This window comes from Canis aureus, chromosome 13 (assembly GCF_053574225.1).
Source record: "Canis aureus isolate CA01 chromosome 13, VMU_Caureus_v.1.0, whole genome shotgun sequence".
Taxonomy (NCBI): domain Eukaryota; kingdom Metazoa; phylum Chordata; class Mammalia; order Carnivora; family Canidae; genus Canis; species Canis aureus.
In genome coordinates, this window is record NC_135623.1 from 12,122,539 (window position 1) to 12,137,286 (window position 14,748).

At 59.0% G+C, this 14,748-nt stretch overlaps 1 protein-coding gene across 1 annotated transcript in view; it reads left to right on the forward strand.

Moving 5' to 3' along the window:
• The window catches only part of GRIK3 (glutamate ionotropic receptor kainate type subunit 3), a 222,862-nt gene that overhangs the window by 155,495 nt on the left and 52,619 nt on the right, over positions 1 to 14,748 (forward strand). The window contains exons 6-8 of the mRNA XM_077844718.1: positions 6,437 to 6,610; positions 7,406 to 7,549; positions 12,562 to 12,669. Of these exons, the coding sequence (XP_077700844.1) occupies positions 6,437 to 6,610; positions 7,406 to 7,549; positions 12,562 to 12,669 (426 nt within the window). The remainder of the gene's footprint in view (positions 1 to 6,436; positions 6,611 to 7,405; positions 7,550 to 12,561; positions 12,670 to 14,748) is intronic.

The window sequence follows — 14,748 nt, forward strand, 5'->3', positions numbered from 1 at the left end:
GAGTTGCCGGGAGCTGTCACGCGGAAAGCTGTGTGCGGTGCTGGCTGGGCTCCTCTGGCCGCACCCCGCAGCGCTGGTCCGGGGATGGTGATTGACACTAATGGGCGGAATGGAGGCTCCACAAATCTCAGCAGGGCCCACACCTCACAGGTTCCTAAGCCCTTTCTCCACATGGCTGGTTTTCCTCTTCATAGAGGAGGGGTTTCGCTCCCCGTCAATCGATGGGCACACCTGGGACCAGACAGGTTGCATGACTTGCCCAGAGTCTCGCAGCCGGTCAGGGGTAGAGAGGCCTTGGTTCCTGACTCCTGGTCTTGTGCATGGCTGTTCCAGGCCACCGCCCGTCCCTCCCCGGGCCTCCCCGTGAGGGTCGGGGAGACTGGATCTGCACCCCCAGGGAGGCACACCCCCTGCACTACAAACAGTACTGCATTTGCAGTTGAGGATGTGTGTATGCATCGGGGCGGGGGTCCCCCGGCGTATCTGTCCCCTCACCCCCCTGCCGGCCGGGACAGCAGCTCTGTCCCTCGGGCCCCTCCACTCCACTCCAGCCCTTGTCCGGCTCCGGCTCCAGGATCCTCCTTCCAGTCCCGTTGGCTTCAGAGTCCACCTCGTGATCCTGCCTCTCTCTGTCCATTGGCCAGCGGAGGCTGCGTTTCGGAGGGCCGCGGTGTTTGGCACGGATCTCCTTCCCTTTAGGAAACTTGCGTCACCAACTCTTCGCCTCTGAGAAAATTCTCGAAACTTGCCTCTTCCACGCAGAAGACAGTTTAATTACCCCAGCGGCCACTATCTGTTGCAGCCAGCTTCGAGCCGTTCCCAGATAACCCTGCGTTAATCAGCCCCAGCTGAGCCCCTGGTCCGTGTCATGTGTAGGTAGAAGCCTGGAGGTGAAAAAAGAATTATAATAAATTAATAGATAAGCAATCACAATTAATGCCACTTTCCGGCAATAACAGTTATATCATGGGAAAGATATTTTCATCTGTCATTCCTTAAGGCAATGTTTTCCGAGCTTCAGCTTCTACCCATCAGACCCATGGGGTGCTAATGAATTAGTCTATTATGTTATGCTGAATGTTTCTAAAAGGTCCCTCGTCGATACTGAATTCAGCGTGTCAACATTTGGCATCGAGAACAGCAACTTTTTGCCAAGCGACAAGGTTGTGCACAGTTCACTGTGCGCGGCGCTGGGGGGTCTCGGCCCGGGGCGATTTGGACACGGGATTGGAGCTGGACCAAGAGGCCTCTTGGGCAGCTCCCTGGTCTTCGCCGCCCTCGCGTCCCGGGAGTGGGGACACTTGGTGCAGCAAACCCTACGACTCTCTGCGCACCCAGGCTCGGTGTGACAGGGAGGGAGGGGACCCCAGCCGTGAGGCCCGAGCTCGCCACTGTGTGAGCGTCCACGGACCCAGTGCTCCATCTGGAGCCTGGAAGGGCTGGTGTCCGCAGTCCCCGGACCCTCCACCCAGACCAAAGATGCCACCCCTCCCAGAGTCTGGTTGGCCTCAGGTCCCAGAGGACGGTGAACCAAGGCACGGATGCCCTGGGCAGGCTGATGCTTTGGCATCCTCCGGGCCTCACGTATCCATGCAGTCAGCGCTGCATGGGAAGGGGCTGTGCCCCGTGCGGGGGCGGCGTGAGCCTGGCACCCCTCTCCCCCACCCCCCGGAGGGAGCAGAGGTCAGCTTCTCTTCCATGACCCCTACAGTTAGCTCTGGCCCCAAACTCACAATCTCGAATTCTGCAAAACAAAACTGCCCAACCTTCCCTTACCTGCCTTCATGGAAGGTGAGCTGTCCCCTTACAGGTCCCACCCTACCCCCAGGCAGTTTACCCAACCCTGCCTCCAGCGTCCCAGGAGAGGAGGATGGGAAACACCAGTCTCCCGGCCCACGCCCTTCCCAGTGCTGTTTAGCTGCCCCCAGAGGGCGACTCGGCTGGCTGACCCTTCCTCTTTCCATGTTGGGTTGCAGGAGTATTTGGCTCAGGGGCTCCTGGGGGGAGACAGACACTATGAGTTGTTATCAGAGGGGTGAGAGCCAAGAGGTCTCAAGATAAAAGCAGAAGCACCCACGACCCACCCTGTTGTGGGTGCGTAAAGGAGCAGTCAGGGGAGGCTTCCCGGAAGAGGTGCCATTTGAATCGGATCTCAGAAAATAGCCCATGCAAGAGGGTTGAGAAGAGAGACCTCCCGGCCACAGGAGAGAACATCTGCACAAATGCTGGCACGGGGGGGACGAGGGGCTGCACGGTGGGGTCAGTGGTCAGCGAGGAGGGGGGAAGGGAAACAAAGGTGGTTTGGTTCCGGAAACAAACGTGGGGGAGGGTGGGAGGACAAGTGAGGCGGGAGGGGCCGAGAGCTTTGTAAGCTAAGGACCTTGGAGTCATTCTGAGAAGGCAGTAAGGATCCAGGAACACCGGAGGGACGGGCTGGGATTGATCCTTCCGAAAGGCCCCTCTGAATGCTGTGTGGACGGAGGGAGAGGGAGGTGCTCGGGAGCCCGACTGCCTGGGTTGGACTCCCTTGCTCTCCAGCCGTGAAGCCTAGACCTCTCTGGGACTCAGTTCCTTCCCCCAAAATGGGGTGATAAGGACTCCCTCCTGGGGCAGGGTGGAAATGAGAACTCCGGGGATTAGTGCACGGAGGGCACCTGGAACGCGGCCCGCTGCTCTAACGTTTGCTACTAGCTCAGGGTGATTGTTTCTGTGCCGCCCCGACGGGTGAGGCAGAAAGGCCCCGACACCCAGGAACGTCCCTGGGGCTGCATCCCGTGGCTGTCACTACCTGCTGCCACAGGGGGCAGAAGACAAGTACTTGTCAGACGCTTACCTGGCGTGGGCCGTGCACCCGACGTGTCCTGCGCACAACCACGACCCCGTTCCTTCCTCATGACAACCCCACCTGCTAGGTCCCGTTGTCATCATCGCCGACACTTGGCAGCCGAACCCACCCAGGTAGGGAGGGTAGGTGTGCCCAAAACCCAGATGGCCTGGCTTCGCGGGCTGCACACCTGACCTTTGCCCGGGCTGTCTCCCGTGCCCGTGCCCCATGCTCAGGACGGGGCTGCAGGGGACAGAGGCACCCCCCCCCCACCGCTCCCCTCCACCGTTCTCTGATTGCACGCCTGCCCCCAGCGAGGTCCCGTCGGGAGCAATGACTTAGGTGAGGGGCTTCTCAGGTCACAGGGTTGCCAGGCCGCGCCCCCACACTCTCTGTGGCCTCTACGTCCCCCCGCAGAAAAGCTCCAAAGACAGTTGTGTATCGTGTGTTTGGTAACCCCTGGGGACCTAAGAGCGTCGGAGTTTTTGAATAAGACAGACGGTGGTGTACAACCGGCTCTCCCTGTGCACGGGAGGGAAATCCTGGATTTGCGGTGCTTCTGATTCCCATGGAGAAATGCTCCCACCGCGGCCGGGGTCAGGCTGCCAATGTGAGGTCGCTGGTCGCAAAGAGCTGAGAAGTGCTAAGGTTGGCTCCCTCAGGCCAGCATACCATCGAAACAGCCCTGGGTTCAAATCCTGCTCTGCCTTTCAGGAGCTTTATGGCCTTCGGAGAGTCACCTACCTCATGCCTGCACCCCCGTTTCCTCACCTGCAAGAGGTCACTACCATTTAAGCAGCTACTTTGCAGGAGTGTCGGGATGGGATGGTGGGAGGGTGGGCACCTCCACTCCCCACTGACACTGGCCAGGCACCCTTTGGCTCATCTTGCCAAAGACCCTACCTCCTGCTTCCCCCCCTGGCCCCTTGCCCATCCCAAAGTCTGGGCCTAGAATCAGTGCCCTATGTGGTTGGGCAAAGCTAGGACTAAATTTTCTTGCCCGGGGTTCAAGTCTGCTCCAGATCTCTCCCCGATATCCTACTCCCTGAACCTTCGAAGAGGAAGCCAACACCGTGTCTTCCAGAAAGGGCCCATTTCGGGGGTGCAGGAGCCGTTTAGCATCAATTAGGAACATCCGAGAGACCAAATGAAGTCAGCGCCACACAGAAGAGCTGCTCCTTGGGCTCATGGTTCCTTGAGCCACCATCGAGTTAACCGGAGCTTGGGTCGTGACGGCCTGGGTCCCATTTCCGATGACTGCAGCCATGCAGAGAAAAGTATGGCCCACGGGGAGGGGCGGTGGCTGCCATTCTCTTCCAGGAAAGAAGATGTGGACCAGGGGCCAGGACAGAAGGCAGCTGGACGAGGGTGGAGCCAGGGGAAGAAGACACAGTTGCCCAGGAGGACCTTAGGACTCCCGTTTCCCCCCCTGGGAGGAAGGGAGCAATCTAGATTATCATAGTGTGTTTTGCAGAAAGTGAAGCGTCATCCACGCAAATATAGGATGAGCACATATCAAAGATGAAGTCCGTTCGCTAACAAGGGAACCAGTAGGGTGGCAATCAGAGAGCTTTTGGGGGATCGGGTTTTTATATGGAGGGAGATGCACAGAGTCAGACTGCTCGGCTAGTCACAAAATGCATTCCTGTCCTGCAAGGGCAACAAACCACAGCGTCCGGGCTTGTCTTCTCAAGGGGCAGACAGCTCCAGGGTAACCCAGAGCCCGGGGCCAGTAGCTGACCGTGGCCTCCGTGCCCGGCAGGCCTGGGCCGGGATGCTTCCACACGGCACGGAAAGGACACGGTGCTCACCTTCTGCCTTAATTACAAGTTTGGGGCGCTTTTCTTGACAAGACGGAGCTCTCCCCTACGTCCCTGCCACTGTCCCTTCCCCTTAGCCTAGCTCCCCGGCTTCTTCCCTGCATCCCCACCCCATCGCTCTCTGCCTCCTTGCCGCCACCCCCCCCACCCCCCCACCCCCGTTCACCTCGCCCCAGAGCTGGAGCTGCAGATCACCTGAAGTTCTGCCGCCCCACACATTAAGGCCTGGGGTGGGGGGCCCACTCATTACATCAGACGGGTGAGGCCTGGCCGTGGACAGATGGGCTGCCTGGGAGTCAGCCACCCCGAGGAGGCAGGGGGTGAGGAGGCCTGGCTGGTGATGTAGGAGGTGAGCAGAGAGAAGAAGGCAGCAGTATTCCTGGAGTCCCAAGCACAAAGACTATTTTTTATTATTATTATTGAATTATCACCGACCTGCAATGATATATTCATTCCGGGGGTGCAACATAGCGAATCCGTATTTTTATGCATTTACTAAATGATCGCCCCCGAAGCTGTGGTTATCACTGGTCACCAGTGACCGCCCCCTTGTTGACTGCAGTCCCTAAGCTGCACCTTACCTCCCCGGGACTGACTTATTTTATAACCGGAAGTTTGTACCTCTCGATCCCCTTGACCTGTTTTGCCCATCCCCCCACCCCTCTCCCTCCAGTTTGCTCGTGTGTTGTCTGTTTTGTTTTAGAGGTTCCACGTATAAGTGAAATCAAGCGGTATTTGTCTTTCTCTGTCTGACTTCACTTCGCATAACGTCCCCGGGGCCTCGCCACGGTGTCCCAGAGGGCAGGATCTCGTTCTTTCTTGCCGCCGAGTTATACTTCTACTCCTCTTGACCCATTCATCTATCGATGGGCACGTCGATGGCTTCCCTCTCTTGGCTGTTGCAAGTAATGCCGTAGTGAACCTAGGAGTGCACTGATGTTTTCAGATCAGTTTTTGTTTGTTTGTTTGTTTTTTGGTTTCTTCAGATGAATACCCAGAAGTGGAATTGCTGGATCCTAGGGTAGCTCTATTTTTAATTTTTTGAGGGTCCCCCACAGCAGGTGCACCGGTTTGTATCCCCACCAACAGGGCGCAAGGGTTCCCTTTTCTCCACGTCCTCGCCAACACCTGTTGGCTTCTTTCTGATTGTGCCATTCTGACAGGCGTGAGGCGGTCGCGCCTCGTGGTTTTGACGGGCATTTCCCCGATGATGAGTGACGTGGAGCGTCTTTTCAAGTACCTCTCCCTTTCAGCCCGTTCATTTCTCTGATGGTTCCCTTCACGGTGCAAAAGCTAGAAAAGAGTATTTTAGAATAGCCTCTTGCAGGGGGCAGGGGATAAAATAACTGCCTTCAGCTTCCCTCTGGGTAACTTGGAGAAGCCCAGACCCAGAGCTCTTGGTCCCCGCCGTTGGAAATGACCGTTGTGACCATTACCAAGCTCCTTTGATGTTCTGGGCTGGGCCTTGGGAGTGAACTGCTGCACCAGGTCCCATAAAGGAGGCACGATCCCCATTTTGTAGACGAAGAAACCGGCTGAACCCCTTGCCGGAGGTCCGGCAGTGAGAACGTGAGGTCAGCCACCAGGCAGAGGCAGTTCCAGTCAAGCCACGTCCGATGCTCCTGCAGGTGCTCCATCACCCGCAGGCCTCCCCTCCTGCAGGGCAGGGCTCTGCAGCCTTGGGCTCTGGGCTCTGGGAGAAGGAGGTGTGGGGCCGCGGTGGCCGGGGTGAGGGGTGGCTGGAGCTTACAGCAGGCCACACCTTTATTTACTGGAACCTCTTTCTGTCAAGGATCTGTATGCATTAGACCTGGAGCCCTACCGCTACTCTGGGGTGAACCTCACAGGGTTCCGGATCCTCAACGTAGACAACCCGCATGTCTCGGCCATCGTGGAGAAGTGGTCCATGGAGCGGCTGCAGGCGGCTCCCCGGGCAGAGTCCGGCCTGTTGGATGGAGTGATGATGGTATTCCAGCCAGGGGCCAGAGCCAGGGCCTCCCTTCCTCTCCCCCAGCCCCAACCCCTGCTCCATTCTCTCTTCTTTTTTTTTTTTTTTAAAGATTTTTATTTATTTATTCATGAAAGACACAGAAAGAGAAAGGCAGAGATGTAGGCAGAGGGAGAAGCAGGCTCCAGGCAGGGAGCCTGATGTGGGACTTGATCCTGAGACCACGGATCACGCCCTGAGCCAGGGGCAGGTGCTCAACCGCTGAGCCACCCAGGTGTCCCTCCATTCCCTCTTCTATCCTCTCTTCTCTCCTCCCTCCCTATCTCTTTCTTCCCTTGCACCACTTCCCCTCCTAAAACCTGCCCCGTATATCATCAGCCAGACCTTAGGAACACAAGGAGTCAGAAAGTCCCACCCCAGGGTGGTAAGGGAGGCTTGTAAGCGCAGGGACAAGGACATGGGGCCCTGGGCACGAAGGACTTGGAGCTGTGACCAGCTGGAGCTTAGGGAGGCAGGAAAGGAGAAGGTGTGAATGGGGCCCAGGAGCAGCAGGAGTGATGGAATGAGGTAGGAGAGTCTGGAAGGAGAAGGTCTGAGCTACAGAGAATATTGGAGTTGGGTGTTAGAAGAAGAACAGGGACGCTCATGCAAGTCTGGCCTTCACTGGGGGCATGGATGAGGTCACTGGGGGCCTTTCCCTGGTCAGGACCCCAAGTGCCTGGTCGGGGAAGGGAAAGGGGACAGAGCAGGTCGGGTCAAGGACGCTCGGGCTTTGGGAGCTGCTCTCAGGCAGGCCCTGTCCCTCCCCTCCAGACCGACGCGGCCTTACTGTACGACGCCGTCCACATCGTGTCCGTGTGCTACCAGCGGGCACCCCAGATGACCGTGAACTCCCTGCAGTGCCATCGGCACAAGGCCTGGCGCTTTGGCGGCCGCTTCATGAACTTCATCAAGGAGGTGAGTGCTCCCCTGCAACCCCCTATACCCCCCCCAAGGCCACCTCCCCTGGGGGTCTTTCGTGTTGCAGAGCAAAGACACAGGTGTGGTGTCAGGAGGACTTGATTTCCAGGCCACACAAACCTGGGCACATTGGTTTGCGTGTCCCAGCCTCAGTGTCCTTGGGCAAAAATGGGCTGGACAGGACCAGTCTTACAGGGTGATTGGGAGGCTAAGGTCATGGCACGTGGGAGGTTCTCCGTGGGTGCTCAGCAGTGTCAGCAGGACCTGCCTGGGCTTTCCGGTGCAATGAGGGTCTCTGCCTCTGGCTGTGTGGCCCTGGGCAAGCTAGAGAAACTGGCTGAGCTGTGATGGCCTCATCTGCAAAAGGGGGTACAAAGCATGCCCCCCAGAGGGATACCAGAAAGCTGAGATGAGACGCCGTGTAGGAAAGGGGCTCAGGGCAGGTGCAGGGCAGAGGAGGCTGGCTGGATAATCAGCCCTCCAAACTCCTCTTCATGTCCTGGGCCCCCCGGCCTGGCTCTGCTGGCACCAAGGCAGCTGTGAAGAAGTCCCATCCGTGGGGCTGCTTCAGGGGATCCAGAGAGCAGAAATCTGTCCTGCTGCAAGATGACCATTGGCACTCGCGATGCCAACTGGTAATTCTGAAGGACCCTCCATCGTCATTGCCCTTGTAAGCTCTGGATTGCAGTTCATGGTTCCCGTTTTACGGGTGGGGAAGCTAAGGCCAAGGCCAAGCAAGCATCCTGCCTGCCTCACAATTAGCTATGTGACTTTGGGTGAGAGGATTAACATTTTGATCCTCAGTTTCCTTGACTGTAAAGTGGGCATAAAGAGTACTTGCCTCGGTGTCGTTGAGGAGACGGTGTGCAAACTGTACACAGAGCATCTAGCCCAGCACGTGGGCAGAGTCAAATCCCAGTAAATGGTGGATGAAGAAGGCTCGGGGAGCAGATCCAGGCAGGGTGACCCCGGGTCGGAGGGAGTGACATGTCCGGGCAGCTCCAGGTGCAGTCGAGGGAAGCCCCCGAGGCGGGTTGTAGCAGCCACACTGGACCGGGAGAGAGGCAGGCTGCCTTGAGCCCTCGTTCGGCTACTCAGCAGCTAGTTGTGTGGGCCTGCTGGGTGCCAGGCACCGAGCTGTGCCCCGGGATCCAATGGGACTGAGATGGACGATCTCCTGCGTGCGCAGAGCTCATAGCCCGGGGAGGGAGCAGACACGAGCCGAGTCCTGGCATCAGGAATGCAATCCCACGGGCAAAGGAAGGCAGCTGCAGGAGGGTGACAAACGCAGGAACCCACCAGCGTACAGTCAGCAGGCAGGGCAGCTTTCCCGCAGGTGCCCGGTTCACCATCCTGCTTGGGAACGGGGCTGAAAGGAGCAGGGATGGGGCACGGGCCCATGGAGCTGTCTGCCTCTCCCAGTGGGGTGGCTTCACGTGTGTCCGAGACGTCCCCGGGTGTCCGTGTCCTCACCTGGCAAGCGTCATCCCACCGTGGTGGTGAGGGAGGCATGAAGCCCTTGGCACCAGCTCCCCTCACATCTGGAAGGGGCTCCATCCAGGGTCAGGTATGTAGGTAGGAGAGCATCGGGATGGTCCCTTCTCCTCCCGCCCCTCAAAACTGCAGAGGAAGGCTGCTTGTCCAGTGCCCTGAGCAGGCCTGGTTAGCCTGGGAGAGCACCCGCTGGTTCTCGGGGAGCCCTGGGGCCTGACGCCTAGCCCCCTGTGCCCCCTCCATCGGCAGGCCTCTGCCTGAGTGGCCACAGGCCCCTGGGTGGGGGTCAGTGACCCAAGCCACAACCCTGGGACCTTATGAGCTGCACAAAAATGCCTTCGAAGCTTGACCCACGTGTTAGCGGTGTGATCTTAGACCAGCTGCTGAACCTCTCTGTGCCTCCGGTCCGACTCTACTCTGGAGATTTTTCCTGGGGTTGTTGGCAGGAGGAAGCGAGTTAGGGTGTGTGACAAGCGCTTAGGCCAGAGCCCGGCACAGAGCGGAGGCTCGACAGGGTGGCTGCTGTTCCTGTTGTTTGTGTCGTCACCACTGCCCTCCCCGGGGCTTCTTGTTCCATGATGGGTTTCCAGCTAACGAGGATCTCTGGGCCACACGGCTTCTGGGGGCCCCCACTCTGCTTTCCCTGCACCCCTTGGAATTTTTGAGGCTCAGCGGTGAAGGGTGGTGGAGACGGAGGCCCGGAGCAGCCACGTGGCTTGCCCGCAGTGCCGCGGCTGCCCGAGACCGGGACCCAAGTGTCCCCGCCTGAGCCCGGCACCCGTCTTCCCTCAGACCATTTCCAAGTCGCCCGCCTCCCGCTCTGACTGCATGACAGTAAATCATTTTAAAGACTTGGCATTTCCGAGAGGAGCTGGGAAATACCAGGCCGGAGTTCAGAGCGCGTGAAGCATCTTTCATTTAGCGAGTCTTGAGCGGTGGCTGGAAGGGGCGGGCAGGCCGGGAAATGTCACGGGGAGGAGCTGCCGGCGCTCCCTGCCCCTGCCCGGCCCTGCCCGCCCTCCCCGCCCGCCCGCCCGCAGGCAGTCGGTGCCCCTGCTGGCATTTAATCCCTCTGTAGCTGACAAGGGGGAAGGCTTCGCTGAGTGCAGGTCTGAAGGCACCTGCTGTGATTTCCCCTGGGGGCTCGGAGGGAGCGTGAGGGTGCAGAGGAGGGGGAGCCAGCCTGGGGGGTCGGGGGGAGCTGAGCCGCTCTGTGAAGCCATGAACAGTGGTCTCCACCTTCTCTGATCTTTGCATCCCTGGCCCCAGCCCCGTGTCCGGTCCCCGGGCTCTAGAAGCCTCCCCCGAAGGACTTGGGCACAGTGACCCGAAGCTCCTCAACGCCATCCCTGCAGACCAGGATTGTGTCCTGCAGATGACTGTTGGCTCAGTCCCCCTCTGAGCTTCGGTGTCTCCTCTAATAAAATGGGGGTGACGGCGACACCCACCTGGGCAGGATCGTGATGAGACAAAACCAGTGCATTCGGGGAAGGAGGTTAGCCCGCTATGACAGGTCTCTATGGAGGCCTCGGGCCCTGGCCCGGTGACCAGCCCTCCTCCCAGCCAAGCGCCAGCCCGAATCCAGGGGAGCCCCGTGGAAGGAAACAACCAAGGGGAAATGAGGGGATGTACCGCTTAGTCGGGATGTGCGCGCGGCACTCGCTACGCGCGTGATACATTTTCTTTTAACACCTAGGTAATGGGTCATCTTCCCCTCATCCCGTCCAACTCGTTTTAGGGCCTCCTGGACTGCTTCCAGGCCCTGCCCTCTGCCCGAGTTAGTGTACCAGGCCCCACTCCTCTGCCTGAGTTAGAGTACCGCACCCTGCCCCTCTGCCCAAGTTATTGTATCAGGCTTCTCCTCTGCACACACTGCGATGTCTTCCAGCTGCCCAAGTGCTTGGAGAAGCCCACGGCTTTTACTCTGGCCTCCAGGGATCCATGATCCTGTGAACTTGGATGTCACCTTGTGAGCGGGAGCATAAGTGTCAGGGATGCTCAGCTAGGGAAAGGCCCTGGAACCCTTCTCAGAACCTAAGAGGCATCATGACCCCGGTGTGCTTAGTGACGCTCAGGCCTTCCCCTGCCCCACAGGCCCAGTGGGCTGTGTGAGCTCCAGGTTTTCTCCTGTCCTCCAGACCCCAGCCTTTCCTGGTTACCAAGGACTCCCGGATATATGGGTTTGTCCTCCAAGACGCAGAAAGCCTGTGGCATTTTAGGCATTTACCTGTGTGCTCGCAGCCTCCTACCTCCACGGAGAAGGGAGAGAGAGGAGAGAGGGAGAGAGAGGCTCCAGCCTGCGTGGTGGGGCCCTGGGACCCGAGGGGCAGTGTGGAGCTCTCATCCACCCTGTGAGCTTGGGCGAAGTGCCTGCCTCCTCCTCTGTGAGATGGGAATCGTGCCCTCACCTGGCCCACCTGCCGGGGCTGTGGGTTACCCGCCCTGAGCAGCGGGAAGTACTTTGTGGGCATCCCCTGGGCCCACAGGAAGGCTATTTTCTAGAACAGAGTCAGCAAACCTTTTCTGTTAGGGGCTGGATAGTAAACATTTAGGCTTTGTTGGCCAGATGGTCTCTTTGTGACTATTCAGGCCTGCCCGTGGCTGCGCCAAAGCAGCCAAAGACCATGAGTAAACACACGGGTGTGGCTGTGCTCTAATCAACTGTTTACAAAAACAGGCGGCGGGGGAACGTGGGCCGCCAGCCACGGTTTGCCCACCGCTGAGCTAGAAGAGTGGGGCTTCTCTCAGCTTGGGTCCCGCGTGCGCTCTGGACCTCTGCGTCTCTGTGTTGATATCGTTAAGGGCAATGAGAGATCGCAGAAGCTCCCAGTGGTCCAGGGCTCGGGCTGTACGTACCGCACGCTGTCCGAAGTATCTTGCGGGACTTCTCTCATTCCACCCTCATGGCATTTTGGTCCTGTTAGGATTTCCGTCTTGGAGATGAGGAACCCGAGGCAGAGGGGCGAAGTGGAGTCCCCGAGTTCACACAGCTCACTGCGGTCGGACCCGGCATTCTGACCCCCGTGTGCTTAACCGTGACCCCGTGGGGCTGGAGCCCCGGGGACAGTGGGGGTGGCTTCTCTGCCTCCTCGGGCTCTACCCCAAGTCTCGGTCCTTCCAGCCAGGGCCGGCTTGGCCTCTTGCCTTTTCTGCTTCCACGCGGCTCTCGCCTGCCCCAAGCCGCCCGCCTGCCTCCTTGCCCCTCTCTGGGGACCTGACACGGGCTCCCCCCCTCCTCGTCGCTTCAAGGCGGGGGCTCATTTGAGTGCATCTGAGATCGATGTTGTACACGAGAAGGTGCAAATGTAAAGCTGGCTAAAGAGCATAATAGAATTTATGGAAATCGCTGGCTCGCACCACAGCCTGAGCAATGATGGAGGTGATTATTAATTAATCATGGTCTTGGGGGAACAGTATCGGTGCAAAGAGTAATTAAAATGAAGCATTGTACAGTTGTACCGAATGATGATTTATGAGCCCGAGGAATTGCCGCTCTCCCCTCTCCCTTCCGGCAGGCTCAGTGGGAAGGATTAACTGGACGGATCGTCTTCAACAAAACCAGTGGCTTACGGACGGATTTTGATCTGGACATCATCAGCCTGAAGGAGGACGGCCTGGAGAAGGTGCGCGGGGCTCAGGAGAGGGAGGGACGAGACCGTGGGGGCTTGATGGGACCCGGTGTGGCCTGGGCCTGGACCCTTTGGAGAACGTGACGGGGCGGGCAGGCTGGACGGGTGCACACCCCAGCGGCCCGGCCATGGTGGACGCCCCAGCTGTCGCCCCTTGAGCGAGGGCCACCGGGGAGGCTTAACCTAGGAAAAGTAACAAAAGGCTCGGGGTGCAGATGGACAGACCTGACTTTGGGTAAGAGAAATTCTACCCACCAGGGGGTGCCTACCTGGGGAGTAGTGAGCTCACTGTCACTGGGGACGTTTAAGCAAAGATTAAGCAACGTGATTGGTTGTCTGGGAACCGGAGTTGGTTCTTATCTTTGGAGAGATGTTGAAGCACATGGGTTCTGAACTTCCCACCCTTGGTTTCTAAGGCCTCAATGATTCCAGGGGGGTGGACCTCCGTGTGGCCACCATCAGGTATTTGTCATGAGGCCACTTCTGCTCTCTGGGAACCATCAATGTATCCTGCTGGGCTGAGGAGGACACTCAGCATGAGCCCCTAGTTCTCCACATTCCTGGGACCTTGGGGCCGGGAGCTCGGCCACCCCGTCTCACACCAGGACATCTGTCCAGCCCGGGGGTGGGGTGTACAAAGAGCAAGGAGCAAAGCCAGGAGGGGAACGGGCCGGCTCTGATGCTCTGATGCGCTGGGCCTTCAGGATGCCTTGATTACTACTCTCCTGTCCACCCGTCTGCCCTGGGCCAGGCCTCTCCCTTGGGTGATTTTAGCACCCAGCTCTGGCTTCTCCACCCCACTTTGTGAGCCTCCAGCCATCCTGAGTGTACGCACACACACACACACACACACACACACACACACAGCCTCCCAAAGCCCAGCTCTGCCCTGCTCCATGGTCCCCTGGTGCCAAGTTAAGCTCCAGCCTCTCCCCTGGGCCTTTATGGCCTTCCAAGCATGAACCCACCCTACCTCTCCAGTGCCCCCAAAACATTCCCCAGGGCCCAGTCACCCCCACTCCCGCTGGCCTGTCCTTTGCCCACCTGGTGGCCCTGGTTGTAGGCGTGGCCACCATGGCCTAGGTGGCCTCTGTCCCCCACGTTCACTCCCTCAGGCACACGCCTAGCTCTGGCTGGGTTGTACCTTGTGGCCAAGTTGACTTTCCTCTCTTCTGAGTTTCCCTCGAGCTCCTGGGGACCCCCAGACAGGGGTGGCCAGAGAAACCCCACCTTTCCTCTGCCACATGTGTCTGCTAGGGACAGAGGCTGTGGCCTGTGCTCCTAAGATCAAGGATACCAGTTGGCCCAGCCTGCTCACACTGCGAGTCCTCATGGAGCAGTCTCCCGGCCGCTGCTTAAACCCCGGCGGTGCTGGGGGGCCCTTCCTCCTCCTCCAGGGAGACTGCAATGGTTTTCGCTCGAGTGGCATCTCATTTTTGCTCTCACCTGTCCGTCTCTGGGGATGGCCTAAAATTCTGAGGATGGCAGTTAGCTGCCCACTCGGATGCACGCAGCAGACGTCGGTAGAGGCTCGGGCGAGCGCTCTCCATCTGAGCCTCCACAGCATCCTTCTTCCCCGGACAGAGTGACTGTAGCTAACACCCAAGGGAAGCCCACCTGCTGCACCAGGACGAAGGCTGACCTGCGCCCTCCAGGGGCTCCTACTCTCAGCCACCTGGCGCGGGGGGCATTACAGCCTCTGCAGGGCTGGGGCCTCCTCCTCGGTCCTAACTGTTCTCACATCCCCCGGGGCACCTGGTGCCTAGCAGGCCATGCAGTTGGAAGTCCACACCGGCTTGCTGGAGCCGGGGATCCAGCTGCTCAGGAACCGCTGGACAGGTGTGCTGCTAGGGACCCTCGTGCCCTCGGCCCACTTGAGACAAGAGCCTCTTTGACGCGGCCTGCGTGTCTCTCCTCTGGGCTCTGGGGAGGGGTCTGCACAGATAGAAATCCTGCCTGGAGAGGGTGCTAAGCCCAAACACAGCCACCCTGCCTCTCGTATCATGGCTTCTGTTTGCTAAGCCGGGTCACAGCTGATCCCGCCAGCTCCCGCCGGTGGCTCTGGGAGGATTA